Source organism: Mustelus asterias, chromosome 1 (genome assembly GCF_964213995.1).
Source record: "Mustelus asterias chromosome 1, sMusAst1.hap1.1, whole genome shotgun sequence".
Taxonomy (NCBI): Eukaryota; Metazoa; Chordata; class Chondrichthyes; order Carcharhiniformes; family Triakidae; genus Mustelus; species Mustelus asterias.
In genome coordinates, this window is record NC_135801.1 from 2,737,484 (window position 1) to 2,763,249 (window position 25,766).

The window sequence follows — 25,766 nt, forward strand, 5'->3', positions numbered from 1 at the left end:
TCCAGCTCCGGCCTCACCAAATCACCAAAGTTAGAATGATGCAGCAAGAAGGAGGCCACTTGGCCCATCAAACCTGTCCTGCCTCTTCGAAGGAGATTTCTTGTGAGTCCCACTCCTGTAACTCTATCCGTGGATTCCTGAACATTCTCTCTCTTCAATGCTATATTCATTTCCTTTCTGTAGACGGGAATGAGACCATTGCTGAATGAAATTTCTAGTGTCATGTCTTTTTGTGACAGATTTCCAGTATTTGATTGGTTTGTCTTGTCTCTCTTCGACAAATCCTCCCAGGTTAGAAAATTCTGAATCCCAGAAAAAAACATTGAACTGGAAAAACAATTGTCCCTTAATGTCTCAAGATGTATAGGTTGGGGGGATTAGCCATGGGAAATGTGTGGGGTTACGGAGATGTTGCTGGGGATAGGGCCTGGGTAAGACACTCTGTCAGAGAGCCGGTGTAGACTCGATGGGCAGAATGGCCTCCTTCTGCACTGTAGGGATTCTATGATGACCAATGGATTATTTCACCTCTAAATCAGAATCACTGATTACCTGATTCCACAAAAGGTTGATTTTTCTGTCCTCGATTGTACTTGATCAGTACTTTCTCGGTAATAATTTAAGAAACAAATCTGATAAGTTAGTGTAAAGTTTTAGTGCAAACTGGAAGGTCCACAGATTACTCCAGGGCAGCACACCTTGGCTCAAAGAGTTGAAAGCTGGTGTTTTGTTAACTGGCAGCAGAGCAGCCCACAGCAAACACTGACTTCATCACTATTCAGCCTCCCTCAGATCTGTCAACGGGAACCAGTAAACAATGCCATCAATCACCAGGACAGCACTAACCCAGTAACTGGGCGGCTGAAAGCCAACTGTCGACAGGCAAAGGCTGAGAAATTGACATCTTTACAATACATTCTCTTCAACGGCCTTCTCTATCACTTCAATTTCTCAAGCATGACCACACTGGAACACGCAAGCCCTTCCATAAATACCCCAGGGCATCTCTTTCTATTAACACTGAAGAGAGCTGCCTTAAAGAAGCACAATGTCTATTTGTAATAGAGAGCATTCTGAATAAACACTGGGGACCAACAACAAATGAAAATGGCAGATTGAAAGCACCAGATTTGGTCATTATGGGATTATAAATGAAGAAAATTCTCTTTAACCAATGTTAATTTGTTGTAACTAAATCATTTCTAAATGGGACTGATGCCCCAACCCCCCCTTCACCCCACCCCCCCCCCACTCCCCCCCACTCCCCCTCACTGGTGTGAATTGTCTGACAACCTCTGCATTGCACAAAGTGCTGTAAACTCATGAAACTCAGTTCGCCCAAAACGCTTTGAGTTTTTTAAAAAATCGCCTCCTCCCAACTCTCCGCAACGATATATCCCATTGAGAAAGATGCATTGTCCATAGTGAAAGTTAAGGAGAGTGTCAAGTTGAAGGGAGAAGCAATGATATAATGATTAGTGGTAAGTCAGAAGATTGGACCAATTTTAGAAACCAGCAAAGAATGACAAATAAAAGCGAACCAACTCAGAGGATGAGAAAAAGCTAGCTAGTAAAAGTTATAAGTATTAGTTAGACCAAATGACCATAAGACATGGGAGCAGAATTAGGCCACTCGGACCATCGAGTCTGCTCTGCCATTCAATCATGGCTGATATTTTTCTCATCCCCATACTGGTCAAAAGGAAAAGAGAGGCGTATGTTAGGTCCAAGCAGCTAAAAACGGAGGGAGCTCTGGAGGAGTACAGTGAAAGTAGGAAAATACTCAAACGGGGAATTAGAAGAGCAAAAAGGGGTCACGAAATGTTCTTGGCAGACAGGATTAAGGAGAATCCCAAGGCATTTTATTCATACGTTAGGAACAAAAGGGTTGTTAGGGAAAAAATCGGACCTCTCAGGGACAAAAGTGGGGACTTATGCTTGGAGCCCAAAGAGGTAGGGGAGATCCTAAATGAATACTTTGCGTCGGTATTCACAAAGGAGAGGGATGTGTTGACTGGGAGTGTCTCGGAGGGGAGTGTTGAACCGTTGGAGAAAATCTCCATTACAAAGGAGGAAGTGTTAGGTTTGTTAGAGAATATAAAGACTGACAAATCCCCAGGGCCTGATGGAATCTATCCAAGGCTGCTCAGGGAGACGAGAGGTGAAATCGTTGGGCCTCTGACGCAAATCTTTGTCTCGTCACTGGACACAGGTGAGGTCCCAGAGGATTGGAGGATAGCCAATGTGGTCCCGTTATTTAAGAAGGGTAGGAAGGATAACCCGGGTAATTATAGGCCGGTGAGCTTGACGTCCGTGGTGGGGAAGTTGTTGGAGAAGATTCTTAAAGATAGGATGTATGCGCATTTAGAAAGGAATAAACTCATTAACGATAGTCAACATGGTTTTGTGAGAGGGAGGTCATGCCTCACTAACCTGGTGGTGTTTTTTGAAGAAGTGACCAAAATGGTTGACGAAGGAAGGGCCGTGGATGTTGTCTATATGGACTTTAGTAAAGCGTTTGACAAAGTCCCTCATGGTAGGCTAGTGAAAAAGGTTGGATCCCATGGGATAAAGGGGGAGGTGGCTAGATGGGTGGAGAACTGGCTTGGTCATAGAAGACAGAGGGTGGTAGTGGAAGGGTCTTTTTCCGGCTGGAGGCCTGTGACTAGTGGTGTACCGCAGGGCTCTGTATTGGGACCTCTGCTGTTTGTGATTTATATAAATGATCTGGAAGAAGGAGTAACTGGGGTGATCAGTAAGTTTGCAGACGACACAAAACTGGCAGGACTTGCAGACAGTGAGGAACATAGTCAGAGGCTACAGAAGGATATAGATAGGCTGGAAATTTGGGCAAGGAAATGGCAGATGGAGTTCAATCCTGATAAATGTGAAGTGATGCATTTTGGTGGGAATAATGTAGGGAGGAGCTACACGATAAATGGAAGAACCATAAAGGGTGTAGAGACGCAGAGGGACCTGGGTGTGCAAGTCCACAGATCTTTGAAGGTGACGTCACAGGTGGAGAAGGTGGTGAAGAAGGCATATGGCATGCTTGCCTTTATAGGACGGGGCATAGAGTATAAAAGTTGGGGTCTGATGTTGCAGATGTATAGAACGTTGGTTCGGCCGCATTTGGAATACTGCGTCCAGTTCTGGTCGCCACACTACCAGAAGGACGTGGAGGCTTTGGAGAGAGTACAGAGGAGGTTTACCAGGATGTTGCCTGGTATGGAGGGGCTTGGTTATGAGGAGAGATTGGGGAAACTGGGGTTGTTCTCCTTGGAAAGACGGAGGATGAGGGGAGACTTAATAGAGGTGTATAAAATTATGAAAGGCATGGATAGGGTGAACGGTGGGAAGCTTTTCCCCGGGTTGGTGGTGACGTTCACGAGGGGTCATAGGTTCAAGGTGAAGGGGGGGAGGTTTAACACAGATATCAGAAGGACATATTTCACACAGAGGGTCGTGGGGGCCTGGAATGTGTTGCCGGGCAAGGTGGTGGAGGCGGACACACTGGGAACGTTTAAGACTTATCTAGACAGCTATATGAACGGAGTGGGAATGGAGGGATACAAAAGAGTGGTCTAGTTTGGACCAGGGAGCGGCGCAGGCTAATTGTTCCTTGTTTCTCGTTTCAAGGCTTCATTCTATGATCATCTTGCTGGTGCCAGTACAGAGCGAGACTGCGGATAGTTGGGAACCTGTCTCGGGGGCAGGGAATTCATATGGTGTTCGTGGAAGTGGAAATGACTAGGGTTGGGAAGCATTTTCCGATCAGGGCCATTGTGATCTCCTGGACTCGTTTCGATCGCCTCAGGGGGTCGGAGAGGAATTTCCCAGATTTTTTTTTCCCCATATTGGCCCTGGGGTTTTTCACTCTGGGTTTTCGCCTCTCCCTGGAGATCACATGGTCTGGAATGGGGGGGTGGGGGTGAGTTAATAGGTTGTAATGAACAAAGCATCGTAGCTGTGAGGGACAGCTCGGTGATTGGTATGTAGATAGGCTGGAAAATTGGGCGGGGATCCTGGATTCAGGATTCAATCCTGGACCGGGGAGCGGCGCGGGCTTGGAGGGCCGAAGGGCCTGTTCCTGTGCTGTATTGTTCTTTGTTCTTTGTTCCTCCCTTTTCCCCATAACCCCAAATCCCCTTATTAATCAAGAACCTATCTATCTCTGTCTTAAAGACACTCAATGACCTGGCCTCCACATCCTTCTGCGGCAAAGAGTTCCACAGATTCACCACTCGCTGGCTGAAGAAATTCCTCCTCATCTCTGTTTTAAAGGATCGTCCCTTTAGCCTGAGGTTGTGCCCTCTGGTTCTAGTTTTTCCTACTAGTGGAAACATCCTCTCCACGTCCACTCTATCCAGTGTCACAGGTACACTTACATTAACACTGCAATGAAGTTACTGTGAAAATCCCCTAGTTGCCACACACCGGCACCTGTTCGGGTACACTGAGGGAGAATTCATCACGACCAGAGTACCTAACCAGCACATCTTTTGGACTGTGGGAGGAAACCGGAGCACCCGGAGGAAACCCACGCAGACACGGGGAGAACGTGCAGACTCCACACAGATAGTGACCCGAGGCCGGGAATTGAACCTGGGTCTCTGGCGCTGTGAGACAGCAGCGCTAACCACCGTGCCACCGTGCCACCCAGATACAATGAGTTTCGACAAATATTTAAAAGGGCAAAGAGTAATTAAAGTGAGCATTCATTCCTCGGGTGAGACTGGGAAACTAATGATGGCGAACAAGGAATTGGTGAAAGGACTAAACAGCTATTCTGTGTCTGTCTCCTCTGTGAAGACAATAGAAAATCCCAAGAATACTTGAGAATCATGAGGCAGGTATTTAAAACAATCAGAATCACTAGGAAAAGGCACTGGGAAAACTATTAAAACTAAAAGCTGAAAAGCCCCCTCGACATGATGGTTTACATCCTCGAGTCGTAAAAGGAGTTGCTGCAGAGTTAATATCTGCATTGGTTGCGATCTTCCAAAACTCCCTAGATTCTAGAAAGGTCCCAGTGAATTGGAAAATCATTAAAGTAACATTTCTATTCAAGAAGGAAGGAAGACAGAAATCAACAAACTTGTAGGGCAGTTATGATGTGGAGATGCCGGTGTTGGACTGGGGTGGGCACAGTAAGAAGTCTCACAACACCAGGTTGAAGGACAGTTAGATGAACAACTGTCATTGGGAAAATGCATTATTGAAATTTATTATCACAGGGCATTTAGAAAATCATGATGCAACCAAGCAAAGTCAACATGGTTTTGTGAAAGACCAAATGACCATAAGACATAGGGGCAGAATTAGGCCACTCGGCCCATCGAGTCTGCTCCGCCATTCAATCATGGCTGATATTTTTCTCATCCCCAGTCTACTGCCTTTTCCCCATAACCCCTGATCCCCTTATTAATTAAGAACCTATCTGTCTCTGTCTTAAAGACACTCAATGACCTGGCCTCCACAGCCTTCTGCGGCAAAGAGTTCCACAGATTCACCACTCTCTGGCTGAAGAAATTCCTCCTCATCTCTGTTTTAAAGGATTGTCCCTTTAGCTTGAGGTTGTGCCCTCTGGTTCTAGTTTTTCCTACTAGTGGAAACATCCTCTCCACGTCCACTCTATCCAGGCCTCGCAGTATCCTGTAAGTTTCAATAAGATCCCCCCTCATCCTTCTAAACTCCAACGAGTACAGACCCAGAGTCCTCAACCATTCCTCATACAACAAGCTCTTCATTCCAGGGATCATTCTTGTGAACCTCCTCTGGACCCTTTCCAAGGCCAGCACATCCTTCCTCAAAACTGCTCACAACACTCCAAATGGGGTCTGACCAGAGCCTTATACAGCCTCAGAAAGGAATCATGTTTGACTAATTTATTAGAATTCTTTGAGGAAGTAACATGAAAGGTGGCTAAAGGAGAACTTGTAGATGTTGTGTTTTTGGATTTACAAAAGGCCTTTAATAAAGTTACTGAACGAAATATGAGCTCATGGTACAGGGTGTGAAATTTTAGCATTGATAGAGGATTTCTTAGTTAACATGAAACAGAGTATAGGGATAAATAGGTCATTTTCAGGTTGGGTACTAGTGGAGTGTCAGAGGGGTCAGTGCTGGGACCTCAACTATTTACAATCTATATCAATAACTTGGATGAAGGAAGCAAATGTGTGATGGGTTAATTTGCTGTTGATATCAAGCTCAGTAGGAAAGTAAGTTCTCAAGAAGTCATAAATAATCTCCAAGGGAATGTAGATAGGTTAAGTGAGTGGACACAAAGTTAAGATATGAAGTATAATTTGGGAAACGTGAACTTGTCCATTTTGACAAACTTGTCCACTTTAGAAAAGCAGGACATTATCTGAGTGGCGAGAGTCTGTAGAACTATATGGAGCAGAGGGATCTGGGCCTCCTGGTACCTGAATTACAGAAGGTTAGAATGTAGGTACAGTAGGTGATTAGGCAGGTAAATGAGGTACTGATATTTATTGCAAGGCAAATGGAATATGAAAGCAGGGAAGTGTTGCTATAGCAACAGGATCTTACTTAGACTGCATCTGGAATATTGTGTACAATTTTTGTCTCCTTGCTTAAGAAAAGTGGGTTGCAGAGTGACACAGTGGTTAGCGCTGCTGCCTCACAACGCCAGGGACCCAGGCTCGATTCCCGGCCTTGGGTCACTGTCTGTGTGGAGTTTGCACGTTCTCCCTGTATCTGCGTGGGCTTCCTCTGGGAACTCCAATTCCCAGTGCTGGAAACATCCTTGTAAATCTCCTCTGCACCCTCCCTAAGTTTTTATAAAGTTCAAAGTTTATTTATTAGTGTCACAAATAAGGCTTACATTAATTCTGCAATGAAGCTACTGTGGAAATCTCCTCGTCGCCACACTCCGGCGCCTGTTCGGGTACACTGAGGGAGAATTTAGCACTGCCAATGCACCCTAACTAGCACGTCTTTCAGACTGTGGGAGGAAACTGGAGCACCCGGAGGAAACCCACGCAGACCAGGGGAGAATGTGCAAACTCCACACAAACAGTGACTCAAGCCAGGAATCAAATCCGGGTCCCTGGCGCTGTGAGGCAGCAGTGCTAACCACTGTGCCACCGTGCTGCCTAATACAATGACATCCTTTCTGTAATGAGGTGACCAGAACTGCACACAGTACTCAGGTTGTGGCCCAATGAATGGAGAAATCTGAGCACTTCAGCTCTGAAAGGTGGGGTGATCTCTGGCTGTTTCTGGTACAGAAAGGTACACGGATCAATATGACATGAAATTAAGCTATCAGATTCAAACATGTGAAACTGTTGTCAGGACGTTCGGCACACAGAGCGTGATCCCACAACAAGTGAATTTAGACAGTCGCGGAATCAGTTGTATTAATGAGAGAGTAAGGTTTGGATGAATGAACTAAGAAGAGTTTCAAAGCCTTTCACCATCAAATTTATCTTGGGATTCTGACATGCACAGACTGAATATCGGAGGTTTGTTAGACTTTAACTAAAATAATAATTTTCTTCTGACTAAATGCTGCTGTGTTTGACACGTGCTGAGCTCGGAACCACCCACCTTTCTGTCAGCAGACAGCAGTGAGTGTTGCAAAACTAAGAGTGTCTATTATTCAGTTCACGTAACAATGCACACACTATTCCATCTACCTCCACACTGACTGTCATGTGTGGTTGTATCAGCAATTCTATCCCACAGCACACTGTTATCACTGCAATTAGAAATCCCACAGAATGGAGGGATCATTATGTTATCCCAGCCTTTTAAAATAACTTCAACTCATTATGTGGTTGAAGAGACATGCATGACACAACCCAATGTGTGAAGAGAGAAAACCTAGTCACTATGTATCGAATCTACCCTTTGGGTTTGTGCTTTAGATGGTACAGTGGCACAGTGGTTAGCACTGTTGCCTCACAGCGCCAGGGACCCGGGTTCAATTCCAGCTTCAGGTCACTGTCTGTGTGAAGTTTGCACGTTCTCCCTGTGTCTGCGTGGGTTTCCTCCGGGTGCTCTGGTTTCTTCCCACAGTCCAAAGATGTGTGGGTTAGGTGGATTGGCCATGATAAGTTGATCCTAGTGTCTGCGGGATTAGCAGGATAAATGTGTGGAGTTACAGGGATAGGGCCTGGGTGGGATTGTGGTCGGGTGCAGACTCGATAGGCTGAATGGCCTCCTTCTGCACAGTAGGAATTCTATGATTCTGGTGTGCTGTAGTGCCTTTCTGTGCTGTAGGATTTTATAGGAGAGAACATCTAACTGGATTATTCCTTCAAAGAACCAAGTGACCTTCTGCTGTGTTATGCAGTTTGTTTTTCTTTAATGTTTTTATTATTAACTTATTTGTATTGGCTCTGGGCCCAATTTTGCCATCAAGTTGCACCCGTTTTTGGGTGTGAAAACTTGGTAAAGTTGGGTGTGAGGTGAGGAGTGCGATCTGTGCCCACCGCCGCACCAGTTCCCCCTTTACCAAGGCCCGAAAATGGCCGCAATCAGGACCGCCCCTGAAACGGGCACGACGGCCATTTAAACGCATTTAAATTGCTATAACGGGCTGGACGCCCAACATTACCGGCACTTTCCCCTTCACCACTGCGTTCGCCCATCCAGAATCGGCGCAAAACAGACATGCTCCATTAAAGTCCAATTTGGGAGCTCCAGTTAATGAGGAGGTAAGTGCCGGGCATCTGACGGCTTTCTGCTTGAGATTGGTGGGGGAGGGGGGAGGTGGATCCAAAGGCTGTCTGCTTCAGATTGGTGGTGGTGGGGGGAAGGGGGTCCATGCCACTCTGCTTGTGATCAGTGAGGGGGAAGGGGGGGAAGGGCCCATGATTGGTCTGGGTGGCAGGGGGGGTGGGGGGATAAGGGGGTCAGTCATGTTGTGGGGGTGGGGCAATGTCTGTGGGGGCCAGGGGGAGGCATCGTCCGCCTGGGAGCGATGTGGCAGGGGAGCAGCATTCTATCATTTTTTTCTGCGCATGCGCAGTTGGAGGCTCCGATTGGAGCTGCAGGGTTTCGGGCGCGCTAAGCCCCGCCCACAGGCGTCTGCAGCACGATTCGGAATCGCTGATATTTTTTCAGGCAGAGTGGGTGTGGGGGTGCCTGAGGACGGGTCTAAAAGTTGAATCTGAAACACTCCCAGTTTCAAGTCCGACCAGCACTTCGAATCAAAATGTTAAAATAGGGCCCTGTGTTTCAGTTGGGAGTTTTCTCATTTCTAATTCAGAGGCAATGGGTTCAAATCCCATTACAGTGACTTGTGCCTGAAGTTTTCAAATGGCAAGGGTTTGACAGACCCGTTGCCATTTTAGGCTCAATTGAATTGGCAACATGCGGAACTTCTGCCCGCATTTGGAAGAACAACCCAACCACACCCAACACCTTACAACATGGTGGCAGTGAATGGAACAACTCAAAACCTCGCAGGCACTTCAGAAAAAAATTAAATTTCTGTAAAACTAAAGGAAATATCAAACAATCATTTCGACATGAAGAAAAGCTCAAGAAATGAAGACACACAAGGAATTCATCAGAGAAAAGCTCCAAAGAAAGGCTTGGAAGCTGAAGGCAGAAATTCAATTTCTCACTACAGCGGAAGACTTCACTGAATCCCACAGATGTCAGATTGGCCGGCAGCACTCCAGCTCATCCAGGCACAGTGCTGCTGTGGCCGGAAGAGGAACTGCAGTGTCATACCTGAGGCTAAGTCCCGGGAACTTTGTTGATGGTAAGTCGCAGAGGTTCTGGGGGAGGGGAGAGTAGGGGATGCCTTGTGGGTGCCGCAAGGAGGTGATTAAGTTCATGGGGGATAAGCAGAGGCATCTAAGCCATGAGGGGAAGGCTCCCCCAGTCAAATGGGGGCTTCCGATGCCATTAAGTCACCAATTAAGGGGCTCATTGGGCCAAGTGTCAGCATCCCGTCTGTAAAATCATCGGGTCAGCATGAGTGGGACCCCGGAAGAGATTCCGTTCATGCAATTGCATGGTCCTCCCCCTCTGCCTCCAATCCTGCTGGGGGGAGCATCAAATTCAGGCCTTGAGGCACAGGTTGCAAGGCCTGAGGCATGCTAGTATCCGGTAAAACCGCACAACCTCAAACAGACCATTGTCCGCAGCAAACTACCCAGCCTTCAGGAGAACAGTGACCACGACACCACACAACCCTGCCACAGGGACCTCTACAAGACGTGCCAGATCATCGACACAGATGCCATCATCTCACGTGAGAACACCATCCACCAGGTACACGGTACATACTCTTGCAACTCGGCCAACGTTGTCTACCTGATACGCTGCAGGAAAGGATGTCCCGAGGCATGGTACATTGGGGAAACCATGCAGACGCTACGACAGCGGATGAATGAACACTGCTTTACAATCACCAGGCAAGACTGTTCTCTTCCTGTTGGGGAGCACTTCAGCGGTCACGGGCATTTGGCCTCTGATCTTCGCGTTCTCCAAGGTGGCCTTCACGACACACGACAGCGCAGAGTCGCTGAGCAGAGACTGATAGCCAAGTTCCGCACACATGAGGACGGCCTCAACCAGGATCTTGGGTTCATGTCACACTATCTGTAATCCCCACGACTTGCCTGGGCTTGCAAAATCTCACTAACTGTCCTGTCTGGAGACAATACACATCTCTTTAACCTGTGCTTAAGGCTCTCTCCACTCACATTGTCTGTACCTTTAAGACTTGGTTACCTGTAAAGACTCGCATTCCAATCATTATTTTGTAAATTGAGTTTGTGTCTTTATATGCCCTGTTTGTGAACAGAACTCCCACTCCACCTGACGAAGGAGCAGCGCTCCGAAAGCTAGTGGCTTTTGCTACCAAATAAACCTGTTGGACTTTAACCTGGTGTTGTGAGACTTCTTACTGTGTTTACCCCAGTCCAACGCCGGCATCTCCACTTCTTGAATCGCTGCAGTCCATGCTCTGTGGGTTGACCCACAGTGCTGTTAGGGAGAGAATTCCAGGATTTTGACCCAGTGACTGCGACGGAACGGCGATATATTTCCAAGTCAGGATGGTGAGTAGCTTGGAGGGGAGCTTGCAGGTGGTGGTGTTCCCAGGTATCTGCTGCCCTTGTCCTTCTAGATGGAAGAGGTTGTGGGTTTGGAAGGTGCTGTCTCAGGATCTTTGGTGAATTGCTGCAGTGCATCTTGTAGATAGTACACACTGCTGCTACTGAGCGTCGGCGGTGGAGGGAGTGAATGTTTGTGGGTGTGGTGCCAATCAAGCAGGTTGCTTTGTCCTGGATGGTGTCGAGCTTCCTGAGTGTTGTTGGAGCTGCACCCATCCAGGCAAGTGGGGAGTATTCCATCTCACTCCTGACTTGTGCCCTGTAGATGGTGGACAGGCTTTGGGGAATCAGGAGGTGAGTTACTCGTCACAGTATTCTTAGCCTATCTGGGCCCCTCAATATTTTGTTTGGAGTCTGGTGAGGATAGAGTAGTTGTCATTCCTCACCCCGATCCAAGCTTGTCTTTTCCTGTGCTGCTTCTCATACCAGTAGCTGGGCTGTTATCGTTACCTGATGGTTTCCGGTGTGGCCTCGAAGTCCGTCCCTCTCTGAGCTGGACTATTGTCGGGTTTCAGTTTGAGGCTTTTCCTGCTGTTTTCTGCTGTACCGCAGTGAGTGCAGTCACTGCTGCCACCACCTGTCATCGTGGGTTTATCTCTGCTCTGAGAACAATAAATGGAAGAGTGAATTAAAAACAGAAAATGCTGGAAAACCTCAGCGGGTCTGGCAGCATCTGTGAAGAGAGAATGGAGCCAATGTTTTGAGTCCCTGATGAAGGGTCACCCAGACTCGAAACGTTGGCTCTATTCCCTCTCCACAGACGCTGTCAGACCCGCTGAGATTTTCCAGCATTTTCTGTTTTTGTTTCAGATTCCAGCATCCGCAGCATGGAAGAATGATGTAGCCTCCGTGTTGAAGTGAAAACTTTCCTGTTTCTTGACTGTGATAGAAAAACTCAACAAAGTTTGTTCAGACAAAATAACAAGCCTTTATTTACGAAAAGACTGCATGCAGTATATGGCTGAAACTTGAGGTCAGAGAGCAGTTGGTACAACTGCTGATTCCTCCACAAGTCCGCACTTACACAAAGAATCAGTTCAGTATTTACACATAATCATTATCAGGTAGCGTGACCAGAGCATATTCAGGAATTCGATTAGTAATAGAATCATAAACAATGTCGTTAATCATGTCATAACTTGCTGACCTCCTGTAACTCTTTGTCTCATCATTCATACCCTCATCTTGTCCTTTGATGTAATAGAAGAAGGTCGGTGACTCAGTCATCCCTGACCTTATCTTGTTTTATTTACTCATACAGCCTTAAGTTATGCGGAGTCAGTCTTGCTTATATTGTACCAAATAGCTGACCAATTTTCCCATCATGCTATTCCTTAGTTCGTACAACTTCACATCCAGAGCACCTGAACCAATGAACTCAGAGACTTGGTGGGGGAGGGGAGATGGGGGTCATAGAAATTGTGTAAATACATGGGGGTAAACTGGGATAACTTGTAAATACATGGGATAAAGTCTTGGCAGGAAGTGTAGTAGAAGGATCTGGCACATAAAGAGTTAATATGGGATTGATTACAATATCACCTCTGAGGATCCAAGTCTAGGACTCAGTGCTGTGTTAGACAGAGCCATGTGTAGAAATAAGCATGGAGATCGCTCCTAGCTTGGACCTTTACTCTAACTATGTGTATAGTTTCCAGTAGTTAATAAATGCTTACTGTTGAACTACCTGAGACTATGAATTCCTTAATAAGACTGACTGAACTATTCCCAATACCTTACAGCACTGTCAGAGGGGCAGTACTGGAGTGTCGCACGTACAGCACTGTCAGAGGGGCAGTACTGGAGTGTCGCACGTACAGCACTGTCAGAGGGGCAGTACTGGAGTGTCGCACGTACAGCACTGTCAGAGGGGCAGTACTGGAGTGTCGCACGTACAGCACTGTCAGAGGGGCAGTACTGGAGTGTCGCACGTACAGCACTGTCAGAGGGGCAGTACTGGAGTGTCGCACGTACAGCACTGTATGAGGTGCCATCTTCCAGATGAAGCACTAAACAGAGGTCCCGTTTGCCCCCTCGAGTGACTGTTAAAGATTCCGTGGCACTATTTGGAAGTTGAGTTGGGGAGTTCTCCCCAGTGTCCTGAGGTTGATAATTATTCCTCAATCAAGATGACAGATTCCAGGTTATCTGCTCATTATCGCGTTTCTGTTGGTGGGATCTTGCTGTGTGAAAATTAGCTGCTGTGTTTCCTATGTGACAACTGTCACTACACTTCAAGAAGTACATCACTGGCTGTAAAACACTTTGGAACATCCTGAGGTCATGCCAGGTGCTATAGAAATACAAGTCTTTCTTTGGTTAACGTGCCAAAAATAAGTCTGAGTACAATGTGTGTTTTTTCAAATAGGGGAACACAATGTCCGTGCAGATTAATCACGCCCTGCGTTGTCAAGTACTGAGTATTATTATGTGCCATTTGGACTGAAACTGTCTAATTCCCCGCAGAGAAGCAAAGTGACAGTTCTTAGACACCAAGGCAACAAAGTCCTGCCCACTATCATCTCTCAACTGCTTCAAAGGTTGGATTGCCTGAGGCCACACGCAGCTTCCCATTGGGGGTACAAGCATGCTCCTCTGTAGAGAGCAGAATGACAGAACAATGGCTCCTCTGTGTACCCATTCAGACTGTATGGCCTCAGATGAGAAAACATGTCCACTCCTGCACCATCGCACCACAAGTACGGCAAAGCAACTGGAAGAAGGGTCCCATAATCAGCCGGTGCTGTGGGCAGTTTTCCCATCTGTCTCATTCAAAGCAGAATGACCCACACAGAGGCAGCGCTACAGGCCTGACTAATTCCATCAAACTCACAAACTAAAGGTAGCTGGAGAGAAACAAGAATTAAAAAGGGGCCGCAATGGCTCAAAACTTCAGCAAGTAACACATGTTGAATATTTCCACCTCAGACACATCACCCAATTCTGTCCTCACCTCAGCTCATCCCTTGCTGAAATCTACACCCCTGCTTTTTGATGTGGAGATGCCGGCGTTGGACTGAGGTGGGCACAGTAAGTAGTCTCACAACACCAGGTTAAAGTCCAACAGGTTTATTTGGTAGCACGAGCTTTCGGAGCGCCGCTCCTTCATCAGGTGAATGAGGATTTGTTTCACAAACAGAGCATATATAGACACAAACTCAATTACAAGATAATGGTTGGAATGTGAGTCTTAACAGGTAATCAAGTCTTTACAGGTGCAGACAATGTGAGTGGGGAGAGGGTTAAGCACAGGTTAAAGAGATGTGAATTGTCTCCAGCCAGGACAGTTAGTGAGATTTTGCAAACCTAGGCAAGTCGTGGGGGTTACAGATAGTGTGACATGAACCCAAGATCCCGGTTGAAGCCGTCCTCATGTGTGCGGAACTTGGCTATTCCCATTGCCCTCCTGGCTGATTTTCCATCTTACATCGTCCCTCACCTTAGACAGAGTTTTGGCCTGTCGGAGAAATTCAAGGATATTGGGAGCAGGCGAGGGGAGCCTTGATTCAAAGATCAACCACATCATAATTATTCAGACGTATAAGAATCTCAGGGGGTTTGACAGGACAGACACTGAGAGAGAAAAGCAAATTACTGCGGATGCTGGAATCTGAAACAAAAAACAGAAAATGCTGGAAAATCTCAGAAGGTCTGACAGCATCCGTGGGGAGAGAGTGGGTGACCCTTTGTCAGAGCTCTGTAGCCCATCTGTGCAGTTGATAGTGAAGAGGATGTGGACTTCAGAATGATATTAATGATTTGGTTTTGTGGAAAAGTGGTTAATGGAATCCGGAAAAGTGTGAGGTGATGCAGTTGGGGGGGGCAAACAAAGTGAGGGAATATTCAATAAATGGGAAGGTATTGAGAGGGATTGAGGAAGTGAGACCTTGGAGTGAATGTCCACAGGTCCCTGAAGGTGGCAACACAGATGGTGGTCAAGAAAGCATAAGCAATGCTTTCCTTTATTGCATAAGGTACTGAATACAATAGCAGGGATTTATTTTTATTCATCTGTGGGACTTGGGCATCGCTGGCTGGGCCAGCATTTATTACCCATCCCTAGTTGCCCTTGAACTGAGTGTCTTGCTGGGCCATTTCAGAGGACAGTTAAGAATCAACCACATTGCTGTGGCTCTGGAGTCACATGTAGGCCAGACTGGGTAAGGATGGCAGATTTCCTTCCCTAAAGGACATTAGTGAACCAGATGGGTTTTTCCAACAACCAGCAATGGTTTCATGGTCATCAGTAGATTCTCAATTCCAGATTTTTTTTTATTTGAATTTAAATTTCACCATCTGCTGTGGTGGGATTATGAACCCGGGTCCCCAGACCATTAGCTGAGTGTCTGGATTAATAGTCTAGTGATAATACCATGAGGCCATTGCTCCCCAAAGGGATGCAATGATGGAATGTTATAAGAAGCTGTTTAGGCCACAGCTGGGGTTTTGTGCACAGTTCTGGTCACCGCGTTACAGGGAGGACACCATTGTTCTGGAGAGAGTGCGGAGGAGGTTTATAAGAACGTTACCAGGGCTTGAAAATTGCAGCTATCTGGAGAGATTGGATAGGCTCGGGTTGTTTTCCTTAGAACAGAGGAGGCTGAGGGGTGACCTCATTGAGGTGTACAAAATGATGAGGGAGTTAGGCAGGAAAGACTTGCTTCCCCTTTAGCTAAAGGGTCAGTAACCGGGGGCGGGGGGGGGGGGGAGCATAGATTTATGATGGTTGGTAGAAGGATTAGAGGGAATATTAGGAAAAACTTCCTCACCCAGAGGGTGGTGGGTGTCTGGAATTCATTGCCTGGTTTGGTGGTTGATATTTATTAGCTGCTGCTCTGTTACCTCCAGACTTGGAGATTGGTGACTAAGGATGATTCATCTTTGGACTTAACTCCCAAGCAGTCACGATGAAGCACCTCGCTCGGTTTAGACTGGGCTGTCATTTAGTGATTGCTGATAGATAGGTCAATATCAAATGCAGAACATTATTGTTGCCACGTTAAGAAAATGGGGTGTTATTCCGATGACTGTTACCAGTTGAAGGAGAAAATTTTTACCAATAATTATAAACACCCAGTTGCAGCAATTCATCTGGGTCTGAGCCCCAACAACCCAATGGCTTCTGAACCTGTGAGTTCCAATCTTACCCTGAGGAGGATAAACACAAGCTGTCAGTACTGAGGGAGTGTGGCACTGTTGGAGATGCTGGCCGTCAGATGAAGGGTTAAACCAATGTCCCATCATTCCTGTCAGATGGATGTGAAACATCCCACAATGCTATTTTGATGAAGGCTTCTACCTTGCTCCTGGCCAGATGTTTATCCCTCAATCAACATCGTTAAGAAAAACAGATTTCAAGTCGCTATCACACCACTGTTTGTGGGATCTTGCTGTGTACAAATTGGCTGCTGCATTTCCTACGTCACAACATTGATTACACATCGGCAAGTATTCTATTGGAGACAAGGCCCTTGAGGAAATAAATACAAGCCTTTCTTTAACGTGTTTTGTGCAATTCCTTCAGTACCAATAGTGTATTTGTCAAGCAGTCTTTTAAAAGTAAAACTGACTAAATATGACAGCTGTTTAGCATTTGAAATTGTGAGTTACCTCAGCCTTGTGTAAGAATTCAGTGCATGCAAGACACCTCAAACAAAGATTCTCTGTGTACTTGCATCATGTATGTCATCTTCAGGTTTATGGAGGTCGATGCCAGGGCAGAAATGGCAATTACACAAGTTCAAGATAAGGGGGGAAGGTTCAGTGGAGATGTGCGGGGGAAGTTTTTTTACACAGACAGTGGTGGGGGCTGTGAACAAACAGGGAAAAGAGGGATATAAGCGTTGGTTAGATGGGTAAACGTGATCAGCGGAGGCTTGGAGGGGTGAAGGGCCTGTTCCTGTGCTGTACTGTTCTTTGTTCTTTGAAGCAATGTCTAAAATGCCAGTCCTTCAGATATTGACTGGGAGTTTGCAGAGAGTGGGCATGCCAGGTAGGCAGGCTGAGGGGGTATTCTGAGCCACTCCCCGACATCTGTGTGCTTCAGATATTCATAGTAACTGGCGGGACCTCAGGAAAGTAATCTCTGTACCAGGAACAGGCTGGACGGCTCGTATACCCCACTCCTGCACTGTTCGTATACCCCACCCCTGCACTGCTCGTATTCGCCACTTCTGCACTGCTCGTATTCGCCACTCCTGCACTGCTCGTATACCCCATTCCTGCACTGCTCGTATACCCCACTCCTGCACTGCTCGTATTCGCCACTCCTGCACTGCTCGTATACCCCACTCCTGCACTGCTCGTATACCCCACTCCTGCACTGCTCGTATACCCCACTCCTGCACTGCTCGTATACCCCACTCCTGCACTGCTCGTATACCCCACTCCTGCACTGCTCGTATACCCCATTCCTGCACTGCTCGTATACCCCACTCCTGCACTGCTCGTATACCCCACTCCTGCACTGCTCGTATACCCCACCCCTGCACTGCTCGTATACCCCACTCCTGCACTGCTCGTATACCCCACTCCTGCACTGCTCGTATACCCCACTCCTGCACTGCTCGTATTCGCCACTCCTGCACTGCTCGTATACCCCACTCCTGCACTGCTCGTATACCCCACTCCTGCACTGCTCGTATACCCCACTCCTGCACTGCTCGTATACCCCACTCCTGCACTGCTCGTATACCCCACTCCTGCACTGCTCGTATACCCCATTCCTGCACTGCTCGTATACCCCACTCCTGCACTGCTCGTATACCCCACTCCTGCACTGCTCGTATACCCCATTCCTGCACTGCTCATATACCCCACTCCTGCACTGCTCGTATACCCCACCCCTGCACTGCTCGTATACCCCACTACTGCACTGCTCGTATACCCCACTCCTGCACTGCTCGTATACCCCACTCCTGCACTGCTCGTATACCCCACTCCTGCACTGCTCGTATACCCCATTCCTGCACTGCTCGTATACCCCACTCCTGCACTGCTCGTATACCCCACTCCTGCACTGCTCGTATACCCCATTCCTGCACTGCTCATATACCCCACTCCTGCACTGCTCGTATACCCCACCCCTGCACTGCTCGTATACCCCACTCCTGCACTGCTCGTATACCCCACTCCTGCACTGCTCGTATACCCCACCCCTGCACTGCTCGTATACCCCACTCCTGCACTGCTCGTATACCCCATTCCTGCACTGCTCGTATACCCCACCCCTGCACTGCTCGTATACCCCACTCCTGCACTGCTCGTATACCCCACCCCTGCACTGCTCGTATACCCCACTCCTGCACTGCTCGTATACCCCACTCCTGCACTGCTCGTATACCCCACTCCTGCACTGCTCGTATACCCCACCCCTGCACTGCTCGTATACCCCACTCCTGCACTGCTCGTATACCCCACCCCTGCACTGCTCGTATACCCCACTCCTGCACTGCTCGTATACCCCACACCTGCACTGCTCGTATACCCCACCCCTGCACTGCTCGTATACCCCACTCCTGCACTGCTCGTATTCGCCACTCCTGCACTGCTCGTATACCCCACTCCTGCACTGCTCGTATACCCCACTCCTGCACTGCTCGTATACCCCACCCCTGCACTGCTCGTATACCCCACTCCTGCACTGCTCGTATACCCCACTCCTGGACGGCTCGTATACCCCACTCCTGCACTGCTTGTATACCCCACTCCTGCACTGCTCGTATACCCCACCCCTGCACTGCTCGTATACCCCACTCCTGCACTGCTCGTATACCCCACTCCTGGACGGCTCGTATACCCCACTCCTGCACTGCTCGTATACCCCATTCCTGCACTGCTCGTATACCCCACTCCTGCACTGCTCGTATTCCCCACTCCTGCACTGCTCGTATACCCCACTCCTGCACTGCTCGTATACCCCACTCCTGCACTGCTCGTATACCCCACTCCTGCACTGCTCGTATTCCCCACTCCTGCACTGCTCGTATACCCCACTCCTGCACTGCTCGTATACCCCACTCCTGCACTGCTCGTATACCCCACTCCTGCACTGCTCGTATACCCCACTCCTGCACTGCTCATATTCGCCACTCCTGCACTGCTCGTATACCCCACTCCTGCACTGCTCGTATACCCCACTCCTGCACTGCTCGTATACCCCACTCCTGCACTGCTCGTATACCCCACTCCTGCACTGCTCGTATTCACCACTCCTGGACAGCTTGTATACCCCACTCCTGCACTGCTCGTATACCCCACCCCTGCACTGCTCGTATACCCCACTCCTGCACTGCTCGTATACCCCACTCCTGGACTGCTCGTATATCCCACTCCTGCACTGCTCGTATACCCCACTCCTGGCCTGCTCATATACCCCACTCCTGGACTGCTCGTATACCCCACTCCTGCACTGCTCATATACCCCACTCCTGCACTGCTCGTATTCCCCACTCCTGCACTGCTCGTATTCGCCACTCCTGCACTGCTCGTATACCCCAATCCTGCACTGCTCGTATACCCCAATCCTGCACTGCTCGTATACCCCACTCCTGCACTGCTTGTATTCCCCACTCCTGCACTGCTCGTATACCCCACTCCTGCTCCTATTTAGTGTGGAGTTTGTTTACCATTCTGACACACTGGAGGAGGGTATTGAAACAGCTGAGTACAGCATGGGAAAAGGATAGCAGCACAGTGATAAGGGCCAGAATAGAGCAGACACACCACTTGTTTCCATTTATACAGCTGAGGTGGAGGGAATGTGAAAGATTACATTTCCCACTCTGTCTTGACCTTAGCTGTGAGTGACCATGCTGTAGTGGGAAGCTTTTCCCCGGGTCGGTGGTGACGTTCACGAGGGGTCATAGATTCAAGGTGAAGGGGGGGAGGTTTAACACAGATATCAGAAGGACATATTTCACACAGAGGGTCGTGGGGGCCTGGAATGTGTTGCCGGGCAAGGTGGTGGAGGCGGACACACTGGGAACGTTTAAGACTTATCTAGACAGCTATATGAACGGAGTGGGAATGGAGGGATACAAAAGAGTGGTCTAGTTTGGACCAGGGAGCAGCGCGGGCTAATTGTTCCTTGTTTCTCGTTTCAAGGCTTCATTCTATGATCATCTTGCTGGTGCCAGTACAGAGCGAGACTGCGGATAGTTGGGAACCTGTCTCGGAGGCAGGGAATTCATATGGTGTTCGTGGAAGTGGAAATGACTAGGGTTGGGAAGCATTTTCCGATCGGGTCATTGTGATCTCCTGGACTCGTTTCGATCGCCTCAGGGGGTCGGAGAGGAATTTCCCAGATTTTTTTTCCCCATATTGGCCCTGGGGTTTTCACTCTGGGTTTTCGCCTCTCCCTGGAGATCACATGGTCTGGAATGGGGGGGTGCGGGTGAGTTAATAGGTTGTGATGAACAAAGCATCGTAGCTGTGAGGGACAGCTCGGTGGATAGGATATTGGTATGTAGATAGGCTGGAAAATTGGGCGGGGATCCTGGATTCAGGATTCAATCCTGGACCGGGGAGCGGCGCGGGCTTGGAGGGCCGAAGGGCCTGTTCCTGAGCTGTATTGTTCTTTGTTCTTTGTTTGTTCTTTGATTGGCAATAGGCGATATTTTAAACTCAGCATCAACCGAACTAAAGGCTATTTCCAGGAAGATCATTCATTGATTTCTTGTAAAACTCTCATTTTATCTTATTTAGGTGGGGGGTTGGAGATAGATTAAACTCCTCCTCCTTAGGCAGTCCCTCGGGAAGGAGCAGGTTCTCAATGAGCTGTGGCTATGTCAGCACCTTCAGAAGCTGAGGTAGAGACAGACACACAAACATCAGGAAACGCTGCAGCCTCCTGGTCAATATAGGTCATTACAATTGGCACACACACACATGCACACTCACTCACACTCACATACACACACTCACTCACACACTCTCCCTCACACACACAGACACTCCCTCACATACACACCCTCACACACTCACTCACACACTCTCCCTCACACACATCCTCACTCACACACACACACTCCCTCACACACACTCTCTCGCACACACTCTCTCACACACACACTCTCTCGCACACACACTCTCGCACACACACACTCTCTTGCACACACTCTCTCACACATACACACTCTCTCACACACACACACTCTCTCGCACACACTCTCTCGCACACTCCCTCACACACATACACACACACTCTCTCTCACACACACACTCCCTCACACACACACACTCTCTCTCACACACACACACACTCTCAGACACACACTCTCCTTCACACACACACACACTCTCCCTCACACACACACACACACTCTCTCTCTGACGCACTCTCTCTCGCACGCACTCTCTCTCGCACGCACTCTCTCTCGCACGCACTCTCTCGCGCACGCACTCTCTCTCGCACACTGTCTCGCGCATGCACTCTCGTGCACGCACTCTCGTGCACGCACTCTCTCTCGCACACACTTTCTCAAACACACACTCTCTCGCGCATGCACTCTCTCTCTCGCACACACTTTCTCAAACACACACTCTCTCTCGCACGTACTCTCTCTCGCATGCACTCTCTCTCGCACGCACTCTCTCTCGCACGCACTCTCTCTCGCACGCACTCTCTCTCGCACGCACTCTCTCTCTCGCACACACTTTCTCAAACACATACTCTCTCTCACATGCACTCTCTCTTGCACACACTCTCTCACATGCACTCTCTCTCGCACACACTTTCTCAAACACACACTCTCTCTCTCGCACGTACTCTCTCTCGCATGCACTCTCTCTCGCACGCACTCTCTCTCGCACGCACTCTCTCTCGCACACACTTTCTCAAACACACTCTCTCTCGCACGCACTTTCACGCACGCACTCTCTCGCGCAAGCACTCTCTCACGCATGCACACTCTCTCGCGCACGCACACTCTCTCACGCACACACACTCTCTCGCGCACACACACTCTCTCGCGCACACACATTCTCTCTTGCACACACTTTGTCAAACACACTCTTTCTCGCCCGCACTCTCTCTCGCTCACACTCTCACACACACTCTCTCGCACACACTCTCTCTCTCGCACACACTCCCTCTCGCACACACTCCCTCTCGCACACACTCTCTCTCACGCACACACACTCTCTCTCTCTCACACTTACTGTCTCTCTCACACACACTCTCTCGCACACACACTCTCTCTCGCACACACACTCTCTCTCGCACACTCTCTCTCGCACACACACTCTCCCTCGCACACACACTCTCCCTCGCACACACACTCTCCCTCGCACACACACTCTCTCGCACACTTACTCCCTCTCGCACACACTCACTCTCGCACACACTCTCCCTCACACACACATTCTCCCTCGCACACACACTCTCCCTCGCACACTCTCCCTCGCACACATACTCACTCTCGCACACACACTCACTCTCGCACACACACTCTCTCTCTTGCACACACACTCTCTCACTCTCTCACACACTCTCTCTCTCACACGCTTTCTCTCACACACTCTCTCGCACACAGACGCTCTCTCGCACACACACTCTCTCTTTCGCACACACACTGACTCTCACACACAATTTCTCTTTCACACACACACATTCTCTCTCTCACACACAAACAGGATGTTATGGGGGATTAAATTGTGGTGTTCATTGAATAAAAGGGGTCGGTTTAGCTCAGATGGCTGGATGGCTGGTTAGTGATGCAGAGTGATGAAGGTTCAATTCCTGAACTGGCTGAGATTATGCCACCTTGCCCCTCACCAAAGGTGTGGTGACCCTCACCTTAAATCGCCCCCAGTCACAGCCTATGGTCACCTGGGACTATGGCGACACTTCTGTTATAGAATAATCAAATAATATTTTAAAGAATGATCCAATTAGTCCCATTGTCCTGATACAGAGATTAGCAAAATGTCCCCCTTTGTGTGTAACTGTCCAATTCCCTTTGGAACGGTATTCGAGATTCCGAGGGTTTAATCGAGTGGACGGTGAGGAACATTCTCACCGGCAGCCGCAGTAACCAGGGACTGAGGGTCAGCGGGCAAACAGCTGAGGAGATTGTATTCACTGAGTGAATTGTCTGCAGTGTGGCGGGGGCAGATTTAATATTAACTTTCAAAAGGGAATTGGATAAATACCTGTGGAGGCAACATTGGCAGAGCTCAGGGGATAGAACAGGGGGGCTAGCACAGCAATGGTGGGCTGAATGGTCTCAATCCGTGCTCTGATCGGCTGAATCTGGCTGTAATCCCGCCCACCATCCATAGTCAGACTCTGATTGGTCCAGCTGGCTGCCAGTCACCCCTGAGTGGGTGGGATTTGGGCTTGTCCCGCCTACCTGATAAGACCCGGGCTGTGATTGGTTCAGGTGGCTGTGGCGCGCACGCTGATTGGGTGGGTTCCCTTGTGGCCCCGCCCACTCCCCAGGTCCCGGACTCTGATTGGCTCGGGTGGCTGTCAGTCAGGGACTGGGCCTGCAGCCGCGGGCTGGATTTCGCGAGCTGGCCGCTCTGTGCGGGTTGATTCTGTGCTCGGGGGATGTGAGTGCGGTCCCGGGCCCCGCGCTCTGTCCGTGTGGGGCCGACGGGGAGTGCGGGCTCGCTCCGAGCGGACAGTGGGAGTAACTGGAGCCTGCGGCCTGCTCGGTTGCCAGGGCGACGCGTAGCCTGGGACTCGGGCGGGACCGGGCTGGACGATGAGTTCCCGGGTGCGGCCTCAGCAGCCGCCGTCAGCCGGCCGCTTCACCCCGGCCTCCGGGCCCCGCGCCCAGGGAGCCGAGCAGCTGGAGATGCGGCGGATCCGGGCCCCGGGGGCCGGCAGCGCGGCCTCGGCCTCCCGCCAGGCCTGGAGCCGGGAGAACCCGGGCTACGAGGCCGGGGAGGAGGAGCTGGACATGGAGCTGGACTGGGCCGGGGGCAGCCCGGGCCGCCGCTCCGTCTCCAGCAGCGGCAGCAGCGAGGAGAACCCCGGCCTGAGCCCCACTCCCAACCCGGACAGCCCGCAGCTGAGAGCCGCCCTCCCGCACTGCCTCCTGCACAGAATCCGAGGTGAGTGTCACAGCCAGCGGGGCCATTCAGCCCAGCGGGGCCATTCAGCCCCTCACGGCCAGCGGGGCCATTCAGCCCCTCACAGCCAGCGGGGCCATTCAGCCCCTCACAGCCAGCGGGGCCATTCAGCCCCTCACAGCCAGCGGGGCCATTCAGCCCCTCACGGCCAGCGGGGCCATTCAGCCCCTCCACAGCCAGCGGGGCCATTCAGCCCCTCACGGCCAGCGGGGCCATTCAGCCCCTCACAGCCAGCAGGGCCATTCAGCCCCTCACGGCCAGCGGGGCCATTCAGCCCCTCCACAGCCAGCGGGGCCATTCAGCCCCTCACAGCCAGCGGGGCCATTCAGCCCCTCCACAGCCAGCAGGGCCATTCAGCCCCTCACGGCCAGCGGGGCCATTCAGCCCCTCCACAGCCAGCGGGGCCATTCAGCCCCTCACAGCCAGCGGGGCCATTCAGCCCCTCACAGCCAGCAGGGCCATTCAGCCCCTCCATGGCCAGCGGGGCCATTCAGCCCCTCACAGCCAGCGGGGCCATTCAGCCCCTCACAGCCAGCGGGGCCATTCAGCCCCTCACAGCCAGCAGGGCCATTCAGCCCCTCCATGGCCAGCGGGGCCATTCAGCCCCTCACAGCCAGCAGGGCCATTCAGCCCCTCCATGGCCAGCGGGGCCATTCAGCCCCTCACAGCCAGCAGGGCCATTCAGCCCCTCCACAGCCAGCGGGGCCATTCAGCCCCTCCATGGCCAGCGGGGCCATTCAGCCCCTCCACGGCCAGCAGGGTCATTCAGCCCGTCCACGGCCAGCTGGGCCATTCAGCCCGTCCACGGCCAGCAGGGCCATTCAGCCCCTCCACAGCCAGCAGGGCCATTCAGCCCCTCCACGGCCAGCAGGGCCATTCAGCCCGTCCACGGCCAGCAGGGCCATTCAGCCCCTCACAGCCAGCAGGGCTATTCAGCCCCTCACAGCCAGCGGGGCCATTCAGCCCCTCCACGGCCAGCAGGGCCATTCAGCCCCTCACAGCCAGCGGGGCCATTCAGCCCCTCCACAGCCAGCAGGGCCATTCAGCCCATCACAGCCAGCGGGGCCATTCAGCCCCTCCATGGCCAGCAGGGCCATTCAGCCCCTCACAGCCAGCGGGGCCATTCAGCCCCTCCACAGCCAGCGGGGCCATTCAGCCCATCACAGCCAGCGGGGCCATTCAGCCCCTCCATGGCCAGCAGGGCCATTCAGCCCGTCCACGGCCAGCAGGGCCATTCAGCCCATCACAGCCAGCGGGGCCATTCAGCCCCTCACAGCCAGCGGGGCCATTCAGCCCCTCACAGCCAGCGGGGCCATTCAGCCCCTCCATGGCCAGCGGGGCCATTCAGCCCAGCGGGGCCATTCAGCCCCTCCACGGCCAGCAGGGCTATTCAGCCCAGCGGGGCCATTCAGCCCCTCACGGCCAGCGGGGCCATTCAGCCCCTCACAGCCAGCAGGGCCATTCAGCCCCTCACAGCCAGCAGGGCCATTCAGCCCCTCACAGCCAGCAGGGCCATTCAGCCCCTCCACGGCCAGCAGGCCACTCAGCCCGTCCTGTCCATACAGGACAGAAGGAGGC

The 25,766-nt window shown here is 50.6% G+C and overlaps 1 protein-coding gene across 2 annotated transcripts in view; it reads left to right on the forward strand.

Annotated features, from left to right (window-relative positions):
- The first annotated feature begins 23,582 nt into the window (after positions 1 to 23,582).
- pkd2 (polycystic kidney disease 2) overlaps positions 23,583 to 25,766 on the forward strand; it is a 37,663-nt gene continuing 35,479 nt past the window's right edge. For both annotated transcript variants that reach the window (XR_013496178.1, XM_078203681.1), the window contains exon 1: positions 23,583 to 24,170. Coding sequence is in view for 1 of the 2 variants with exons in the window: in XM_078203681.1 (XP_078059807.1) it covers positions 23,819 to 24,170 (352 nt within the window). In the remaining variant the exon portion in view is untranslated. The remainder of the gene's footprint in view (positions 24,171 to 25,766) is intronic.